Raw genomic sequence first — 10,175 nt, 5'->3', positions numbered from 1 at the left:
GGTAGAGACGGGGTTTCACCATGTTGACCAGGATGGTCTCGATCTCTTGACCTCGTGATCCACCCGCCTCGGCCTCCCAAAGTGCTGGGATTACAGGCTTGAGCCACTGCGCCCGGCCTCCTAAAACCTGTTTAAAAAAAAAAAAAAAAAAAGATTCCCACTACCTCCTTATTCTCACCAATGCAGTCTGTTATGTTCTTATAATATTCACCAATGAGACATATGAAAAATGACAGCTTATTCTTTTTTTCTTGATCCTTAGTGAGATTGAGCATCTTTTCAATATCTTGATCATTTATACTTCTATGAATTATCTGTGTCCTTTTTGCTATTTCATTTGGGGTTCATAATTCTATTTGGTTACTTATTGATTTATAACAGTTCTTTATGTATTAAGGATATTCATACTTTTTCATGTATGTTGCAAATGTTGGCTCCTGGCTTATGGTTTTTCTTTCAACTTTATGGCATCTATTATTACTTATAAATATTTTAATTATTTAATATCAAACTATTATTTTATTTCAATTAAGGCAAATTTACTGGTTTCCCCTTTTATGAATTCTGCTCTTTTTTTTTTAGCCAGGGTCTTGCTCTGTCACTCAAGCTGGAGTGCAGTGGCACAATCATGGCTCACTGCAGCCTCAGCCTCCTGGGCTCAAGGGGTCCTCCTGCCTCAGCCTCCCCATAGCTAGGGCACAGATGTCCACCACCAGCCCAACTATTTTTTTTTTTTTTTTGTAGAGATAGTGTGTCACTATGTTTCCCAGGCTGAGATTTCTGACTTTTACATATCACTGTAAAAAGCCTTCTGTACCCAAATAATATTTTTAAATATTCTCTCATATTTTCTTATTGCACTTTTATGGTTTTGTGTTTACCATTTTAACTCCTTAGTCCAGCTGAAAATAAATTTTGTGTTTGATGTGAAGTACAGCTGGAAAATATTTTTCATAGGCTGATCAACTGCCCCAATGCCATTTTCACTGATTTGAAATGCTATTTTTGTCATATTACCAAACTCCTTAATATTTCAATAATATAAATATATATTTGTTTCTAGCCTCTATATCCTCTTATATTGACTTATGTATCTATTCTTGTGCTAGTCCATGGTGTCTTTTACATACATGGAATATATACATCTTCTATTTATAATACAAATGGAAGACTGTATTCTAGAATACAAGGTTGGTTCAATATCAGAAAATCCTTTAGTTTAGCTCACAGATTCCAGGAAAGATCTGATATCCATTGTTCATGTCACTGCCTCCAGTGCCTCTCCACCACACTTAGAACAAATCCAAACTCCTTACAACAACCGAGACTGGCTCTCCCAGCCCCAAGGGGATTGTCCCACTTGCTCCAGCAACATTTCCTCTAAGCACTTGCTGTTTCCTTGGCCTGAAATGCCCATTCCCTAGCTCTCTGCATGACTCTTTCTCACCCTCTCTGCTCCTACTTTGCTTTTTCTCAGAGGCTTCTCACAGCAGCCTTCCCCAGCTGCCAATGACAGCCTCTGCTCCCCCTCCCCCTGGAATGTCAGCCCTCTTTGTCACTCACAGTTTATTCCACTCACAGCACTAATCACCAGCAGAAACTGCCTTACTTATTGACTTGTTTTGCTTTTCTTTTTTTTTTTTTTTTTTTTTTTTTGAGACAGAGTTTCGCTCGTTACCCAGGCTGGAGTGCAATGGCGCGATCTCGGCTCACTGCAACCTCCGCCTCCTGGGTTCAGGCAATTCTCCTGCCTCAGCCTCCTGAGTAGCTGGGATTACAGGCACACGCCACCATGCCCAGCTCATTTTCTGTAGTTTTAGTAGAGACAGGGTTTCACCATGTTGACCAGGATGGTCTTGATCTTTTGACCTCGTGATCCACCCGCCTCGGCCTCCCAAAGTGCTGGGATTACAGGCGTGAGCCACCGCGCCCGGCCTTTGTTTTGCTTTTCATTGTCATCATCCTTTACCTGTCAAACCCCAGGACAAGAACTTGATCTAACTTGGTTGCCTTCACAACCCCAGGGCCTAGAACAAACAACACACCCTCCATAAATATTTACCGGATAAATAAATGAAGGGAAATAAGTCATATGCTAAAAAGCATATCAATATATGCTAAAAAGTAATACAGATATTCCTCATTTTTTAAAAATGTGGCCAGGCATGGCAGCTCATGCCTGTAATCTCAGCACTTTGGGAGGTCAAGGTGGGTGGATCACTTGATGTCAGGAGTTTGAGACTCTGTCTTAAAAAAAAAAAAAAAAAAGTATGAACTACCATAAGGGGCAGTAGATTATACAGCACAAGCATGGGTGTCAATGAGAACTTGGTTTCTACCCCAACTCCTACTTCCCAGCTGTGTATCCGTGAACATATCACTTAACCTCTCTAAGCCTCCATGTCCTCATCTGTAAAATGGGAGAAATAATGGTATTGAGAGTTATGAGAAATAAATTTTGGAAATATAGTGCTTAACGGAATATCCAGAACACAGTATGCCTTCAGTAACTATTACATAATAGTATTTGAATGGTAATAGAACACAAGAAATCTTCCTCTATCAGAGAAGAAAGCAAACCAGAAATCTGTCACAGAAATCACACCTAACAGTTTGGGCAAGAACCACTCCTGGTCTATTCTGGAGTAAAATAAGAAGGCCTTCAACAACTGCACTGCTCCAGGGAAGAGGCAGGCCTGGCCAATGTGGTAAAACTGTTCAAAATAAGAGAGAGTTTTTGGGCTGGGTGCAGTGACTCATACCTAAAATCCTAGCACTTTGAGAGGCCAAGATAGGTGGATCACTTGAGGTCAGGAGTTCAAGACCAGCCTGGCCAACATGGTAAAACTCTGTCTCTACTAAAAATATAAAAATTACCCAGGTGTGGTGGTGCATGCCTATAATCCCAGCTATTGGGGAGGCTGAGGCAGGAGAATCACTTGAAAATGGGAGGTAGAGGCTACAGTGAGATCGTGCCACTGCACTTACCTCAAAAAAAAAAAAAAAAGTTTTAATTTTCAGAAATGAAGAAATAAAAACTATTCTTGCTGAAGTAACTTGTTATTTTGTTTTTGTTTGTTTGTTTGTTTTTTGAGATGGAGTCTTGCTCTGTAGCCCAGGCTGGAGTGCAGTGGTGTGATCCTGACTCACTGAAACCTCCTCTTAAGCGATTCTCCTGCCTCAACCTCCCCAGTAGCTAGGATTACAGGCACACACCACCATACCCAGCTAACTTTTGCATTTTTAGTAGAGATGGGGTTTATTCCTACCTTAAGCGATCTGCCTGCCTTGGCCTCCCAAAGTCCTGGGATTACAGACATGAGCCACTGTGCCCAGCTGTGCTGAAGTAATTTGAAAATATGAAGAAAATTAGCTGGAAAACGAGGAGAACCAACATGAATATTTAATATGTTGATGAGACATGAGATAAATTAAACAAAAATCCCAATCATCTTTTATATCAACGATATTCATCATACAACAAAAACTATTTTAAGCTGGGCACGGTGGCTCACACCTGTAATCCCAGCACTTTGGGAGGTCAAGAGATCAATACCATCCTGGCCAAAATGGTGAAACCCCATCTCTACTAAAAATAGAAAAATTGGCCGGGCGCGGTGGCTCACGCCTGTAATCCCAGCACTTTGGGAGGCCGAGGCGGGTGGATCACAAGGTCAAGAGATCAAGACCATCCTGGTCAACATGGTGAAACCCCGTCTCTACTAAAAAAAAATACAAAAAATCAGCTGGGCATGGTGGTGCGTGCCTGTAATCCCAGCTACTCAGGAGGCTGAGGCAGGAGAATTGCCTGAACCCAGGAGACGGAGGTTGCGGTGAGCCGAGATCGCGCCATTGCACTCCAGCCTGGGCAACGAGAGCGAGAGCGAAACTCCATCTAAAAAAAAAAAAAAAAAAAAAAAAAAAAAAAAAAAAAAATTAGCTGGGCGTGATGGCAAGTGCCTGTAGTCCCAGCTACTCTGGAGGCTGAGGCAGAAGAATCGATTGAACCCAGGAGGCAGAGGTTGCAGTGAGTCAAGATCGCACCATTGCACTCCAGTCTGGGTGACAGAATGAAACTCCTTCTCAAAAAAACAAAAAACAAAAAACAAATTACTTCAGCAAGAATAATTTTTATCTCTTCACTTCTGAAAACTCTTTTTTTTTTTTTTTTGAGATAAGAGTCTCACTCTGTCACCCAGGTTGGAGTGCAGTGGCACGATCTCACTGTAGCCTCTACCTCCCACATTCAAGCGATTCTCTCCCCAATAGCTGGGATTACAGTCATGCACCACCATGCATGGCTAATTTTTACATTTTAGTAGAGAGCTGAGATCGTGCCACTACACTCCAGCCTGGCAACAGAATGAGACTCCGTCTAAAAAAATAAAAAATTTTTTTTAAATACCTAGATACAAAAAAGGAACTGGCAAGATCGAGATGAGAAAAAGTTTTACCAAAGGATCTAAAGAAGGACCTCAAATTACCCATATGAACCCATACACACAAGGCAATGTCAATCCAAATCCCATCTTTTTTATTTCTGAGACAGGGTCTGACTTTTTTGCCCAGGCCGGAGTGAAATGGCGCAACCTTAGCTCATTGCAGCATCAACCTCCCAGGTTCAAGCAGTCCTCTCACCTCAACCTACCGGGTGGCTGGGACTACAGGCATGCAGCACCACGCCCCGTTAATTTTAAAATTTTTATTTTGTAGAGCCAGGTTCTCACTACTTTGCCCAGGCTGGTCTCAAACTCCTGGGTTCAAGTGATCCTCCTACCTCAGCCTCCCAAAGTGCTGGGATGGCAGGCATGAGCCCCTGTGCCTAGCCCAAAATCCCATCTTTTTTATCCCTCTTGGTTTTGATATTTAGAAGAATACAAGAATGGGAAGAGCCAATAGGATTTGGGGCAGCATAAGGAGACTGGCCTTGCCCTGGTCTGCTCCTAATGTTCCAGATTAGTTCAGCTGGCCTGAGTGCCATCAACCTCGAATTCGTCACACTCCTTACCTCTTCAACATCGTGATCCGAATGCCTGAAAAAATGCTCTTTTACTTATTGCTAAGTTTCTTTTAGCATTTTCCAGGTAAAAAGCATCACCTGTGTTAAAACGCCAGGCTCCTCACTGTAAATCCAAAGTCGGGGAGCCTGCTGAATGCCAGGGCTGCAGACAGAAAGCTTTTTTTTGAGACGGAGTCTCGCTCTGTCACCCAGGCTGGAGTGCAGTGGCATGATCTTGGTTCACTGCAACTTCTACCTCCCAGGTTCAAGGGATTCTCGTGCCTTAGCCTCCCAAGTAGCTGGGATTACAGGCACCCACCAACACACCCGGCTCATTTCTATATTATTAGTAGAGATGGGGTTTCACCCTGTTGGCCAGGCTGGTCTTGAACTCCTAACCTCGGGTGATCTACCCTTCTCAGCCTCCCAAAGTGCTGGGATTACTAGTGTGAGCCACCTCGCCTGGCCGGACGACAAGCTCTTAAGCTAAACACAGAGAACCAGGGAAATGCCCTGTGGACAGCTGGGGTCTGACCTGCTTCTCCATGCAGTGACAATACCTGGGGTTATTGTGAATGCAGGGCTGCCATCAGCAGCAACGGGCCGTCACCTCTGCTGACTACATTGTGTTTTTTCCTCCTAGAACTGTGGACGACGGAGGGCTGGGCCCCATCCATTGAGTTCCTGGGGCCCTGCTGGAGGGGCTGCTGTGGCCAGGGCGCCCGGTGAGGAGGGGAGCAGGGTGGGTGGGGACAAGCTTGGGGCCTCAGTGTCCACCTTGGCTGTGGCAGGGCTGTAGAGGCGGAGAGGGACCAGCCTTGGGAACAAGGAGGAAAAGAGGAATGGGGGGCCTTGGCTTTGCCTCTCAGCATCTCTGCATCACCAACCCCAGCAGCAGAGGGTGGACAGCGCTGCTGGGATGCCAGGAGCTTCTGGGCTCCCAGGAGATCCCAGGAGACCCCAGGAACGTAGTAAGAAAAACAGCTGCTCTGAGAACTAGCATTTTCTCTTTTTTGACTCCTCCTCCTTCTTTCTTCTATTTCCTTTTTCTAATTAATAAGCTTTACCTTGTAGAGCAATTTTAGGCTCACAGAGTCTTGCTCTGTCCTCCCGGCTGCAGTGCAGTTGGGTGATCTCGGCTCACTGCAGGTTCCACCTCTCAGGTTCAAGTGATTCTCATGCCTCAGCCTCCCGAGCAGCTGGGATTACAGGCACCCACCACCATGCCTGGCTAATTTTTGTATTTTTAGTATTTATGGTGTCTCACCATATCTGCCAGGCTGGTCTCAAACTCCTGACCTCAAGTGATGTGCCCACCTTGGCCTCCCAAAGTGCTGGGATTACATGCATGAGCCACCGCACCAGGCAAGGCTTACAGAAAAATTGATGGGAATGTGCAGAGACTTCCCATGCACCCCATCCCTGCCCCCACCCAGACTCTGCCACTATCACTGTCCCCTGCCACGGTGGTCCATTGATTACAATCAATAAACCTATACAGACATGTCACCATCACCCAATACCCATAGTTTATACTCTGGCTCATTCGTTTTTTTGTTTTTTCTTTTTTTTCTTTAATTCAGTGGCAAGAAGAGTTAAGAGGTTTCTTTCTCTTTTTTTCCCTTAGAGATGGGGTCTTGCTCTGTTCCCCAGGCTGGAGTGCCATGATGTGACCATGGCTCACTGCAGCTTCGACCTCCTGGGCTCAAGCAATCCTGCTGCCTTGGCCTCTCAAGTAGCTAGGACTACAGGCACACACCCTACACTCAGCTAATGTTAAAAAACATTTTTAGAGATGGGTTCTCACTATGTTGCCCAAGCTGGTCTCAAACTCCTGGGCTCAAGCGATCTACCACCTCAGCCTCCCAAAGTGTTGATTACAGGTGTGAGCCACTGTGCCCAGCCATGGGCTCACTCACTCTTGGGAGTCATACATTCTGTGGGTCTGGACAAATGTATCATGATAATGACACGGACCTACCACTATAGTGCCCTGCAGAGTGGTGTCACTGCCCTAGGAATCGTCCGTGCTCCACCAATTCATCCCTCCTCCCCAACCCCTGGCCCCCACTGACCCTTTCTTTCACTGTCTTCCTGTCTCCATCCTTTTGCCTTCTCCAGAATCTTAAGTCAGAATCAAATCACATAGTGTAGCATTCCTAGAGTGGCTTTTCTTTTTTTTTCTCTTTTTCCCACATGTTCCAACAGAGTGGCTTCTTTCATTCCTCCCTCCTTTTGAGCGAACTTACTTTTAACCTCATCACCATTTCCAGGTCACAAATGAAGACACCAAGATGCAGAGAGATGACTCAGCCTGCCCATGGTCACCCAGCTGGTAAGTGGCAGGACAGGGGTGCGAGGCCAGGGCCCCAGTTCTCATCTACTGGCCCCCTGTATTTGTGTGATCACTGCCACCATCCAGAAACAAGTGGCCCTTCCAGCCCATTCTCAGAGGCCAGGCCAGTGGACCACGCAAAGGCTGGGGAAGGAGGAAGAGGGGATCCCTGGCCCCATTCCTAGGGGCTTGCTCACCTGTCCCAGGCTGCTGGCATGGCAGGCAGCAGGTTCAGGCCGTCTCTTCACAGCTCCTGGAGGTAATCCCCGACTCCATGAGGAAGCAGGAGGTGCACACCGGCAGGGAGGCCAGCCAGGGCCACGGCACGGGCTCCCCAGCCGAGCAGGTGAAAGCCCTCATGGATCTGTTGGCAGGGAAAGGCAGTCAAGGCTTGCAGGCCCCACAGGCCCCAGACAGGACGCCAGACTCCCCACTGGGGCCCCACAGCAATGGTAGGACTGGCTTGGGAGGCAGACATGGGGTGGGGGATACCTGGGCCGTCTGCACCCACTCTTCTCTTACCCGCCCTCCCTGCTGGCCTCTGTCCCGCAGACTCCAGGATGCAGAGGCACCGTGAGGCCCTGCTGAGCAGGGCGGGAGGCGGCCCAGATCTGGGCGGCCCCTTGCACAGGCTGCCCTCCCTCTTGCTGGTGGAGGGCCTGACGGACCTGCAGCTGAGGGAGCACGACTTTACTCAGGTGGAGGCCACCCGTGGGGGTGGGTGTCCCGCCAGGACTGTAGCCCTGGACCGGCTCTTCCTGCCTCTCTCTCGGGTGTCTGTCCCACCCCGAGTCTCCATCACCATCGGGGTGGCCGGCATGGGCAAGACAACCCTGGTGAGGCACTTCGTCCGCCTCTGGGCCTGCGGGCAGGTTGGCAAGGACTTCTCGCTGGTGCTGCCTCTGACCTTCCGGGATCTCAACACCCACGAGAAGCTGTGCGCTGACCGACTTGTCCGCTCCATCTTCCCACATGTCAGGGAACCCAGCCTGGCAGTGGCAGCCCCAGCCAGGGCCCTCCTGATCCTGGACGGCTTGGACGAGTGCAGGACTCCTCTGGACTTCTCCAACACCGTGGCCTGCACGGACCCCAAGAAGGAGATCCCGGTGGACCACCTGATCACCAACATCATCCGCGGCAACCTCTTTCCAGAAGTTTCTGTCTGGATCACCTCCCGTCCCAGTGCATCAGGCCAGATCCCGGGGGGCCTGGTGGACCGGATGACTCAGATCCGGGGCTTTAGTGAAGAGGAGATCAAGGTGTGTTTGGAGCAGATGTTCCCCGAGGACCAGGCTCTCCTGGACTGGGTGCTGAGCCAAGTGCAGGCTGATAGGGCCCTGTACCTGATGTGCACCGTCCCAGCCTTCTGCAAACTCACGGGGGTGGCGCTGGGCCACCTGTGGCGCAGCAGGACGGGGCCCCAGGACAAAGAGCTGTGGTCCCCAAGGACCCTGTGTGAGCTCTACTCATGGTATCTTAGGATGGCCCTCAGTGGGGAGGGGCAGGAGAAGGGCAAGGCAAGCCCTCGTATCGAGCAGATGGCCCACAGTGGCCGCAAGATGGTGGGGACACTGGGTCGGCTGGCCTTCCACGGGCTGCTCAAGAAGAAGTACGTGTTTTATGAGCAAGACATGAAGGTGTTTGGGGTGGACCTCGCTCTGCTGCAGGGCGCCCTGTGCAGCTGCTTCCTGCAGCGGGAGGAGACGCTGACATCCTCGGTAGCCTACTGCTTCACCCACCTGTCCCTGCAGGAGTTTGTGGCAGCCGCATATTACTATGGCGCATCCAGGAGGGCCATCTTCGACCTCTTCACCGAGAGTGGTGTGTCCTGGCCTAGGCTGGGCTTCCTCACGCATTTCAGGAGTGCAGCCCAGAGGGCCATGCAGGTGGAGGACGGGAGGCTGGACGTGTTCCTGCGCTTCCTCTCTGGCCTCTTGTCTCCGAGGGTCAACGCCCTCCTGGCCGGCTCTCTGCTGGCCCAAGGCGAGCACCAGGCCTACCGGACTCAGGTGGCTGAGCTCCTGCAGGGCTGCCTGCGCCCTGATGCCGCCGTCTGTGCACGGGCCATCAACATTCTGCACTGCCTGCAGGAGCTGCAGCACACGGAGCTGGCCCGCAGCGTGGAGGAGGCCATGGAGAGTGGGGCCCTGGCTGGGCTGACTGGCCCCGCGCACCGTGCCGCCCTGGCCTACCTCCTGCAGGTGTCTGACGCCTGTGCCCAGGAGGCCAACCTGTCCTTGAACCTCAGCCAGGGCGTCCTTCAGAGCCTGCTGCCCCAGCTGCTCTACTGCCGGAAGCTCAGGTGGGCGCCAAGGCAGGGGTCAGGGGCTGGGGGAGGGGCAAAGGAGAGAGCATCCCTTCCCCACCACCGTGCTTCTCTATCAATCAGTCTCCTAAGGCTGCCGTAACAGAGAACCATGAACTTGGTGGCTTAAAACAACTAAAGTGTGTTTTCTTGCAGTTCTAGAGGCCAGAAGTCTCAAATCAAGGTGCCAGGAGGGCCACACCCTCTCTGAAATGTGTAGGAGACGTTCCTTCCTTCCGCTCTAGCTTCTGGCACCTTGGCTTAAGGCTGCGTTACTTCAATCTCTGTCCCGTCTCATGGCCATCTTCTCCCTGTGTCTGTCTCCACATGGTGCTGTGCTCTCTTTTTTGAGATGGAGTCTTGCTCTGCCACCCAGACTGGAGTACAGTGGCCTGACCTCAGCTCACTGCAAACTTTGCCTCCTGGGTTCAATTGATTCTCCTGCCTCAGCCTCCCGAGTAGCTGGGATTACAGGAGCCCGCCACCATGCCTAATTTTTTTATTTTCAGCAGAGGTGGGGTTTCACCATGTTGGCC

At 49.8% G+C, this 10,175-nt stretch overlaps 1 protein-coding gene across 3 annotated transcripts in view; it reads left to right on the top strand.

Annotated features, from left to right (window-relative positions):
* NLRC3 (NLR family CARD domain containing 3) overlaps window positions 1–10,175 on the top strand; it is a 41,043-nt gene that overhangs the window by 6,519 nt on the left and 24,349 nt on the right. For 2 of the 3 annotated variants that reach the window (XM_032257964.1, XM_032257962.1), the window contains exons 2-5: window positions 5,643–5,724; window positions 7,273–7,334; window positions 7,585–7,786; window positions 7,887–9,636. In XM_032257964.1, coding sequence (XP_032113855.1) covers window positions 7,320–7,334; window positions 7,585–7,786; window positions 7,887–9,636 — 1,967 coding nt within the window. In that variant the 5' untranslated portion in view covers window positions 5,643–5,724; window positions 7,273–7,319. The remainder of the gene's footprint in view (window positions 1–5,642; window positions 5,725–7,272; window positions 7,335–7,584; window positions 7,787–7,886; window positions 9,637–10,175) is intronic. The other variant, XM_032257963.1, reaches the window with a different exon arrangement.

This window comes from Sapajus apella, unplaced genomic scaffold (assembly GCF_009761245.1).
Source record: "Sapajus apella isolate SASKATOON/1434 unplaced genomic scaffold, GSC_monkey_1.0 scaffold99, whole genome shotgun sequence".
NCBI lineage: Eukaryota > Metazoa > Chordata > Mammalia > Primates > Cebidae > Sapajus > Sapajus apella.
Note: the sequence above shows the minus strand (reverse complement) of the source record. Positions and strands in the feature narration are given on the sequence as shown.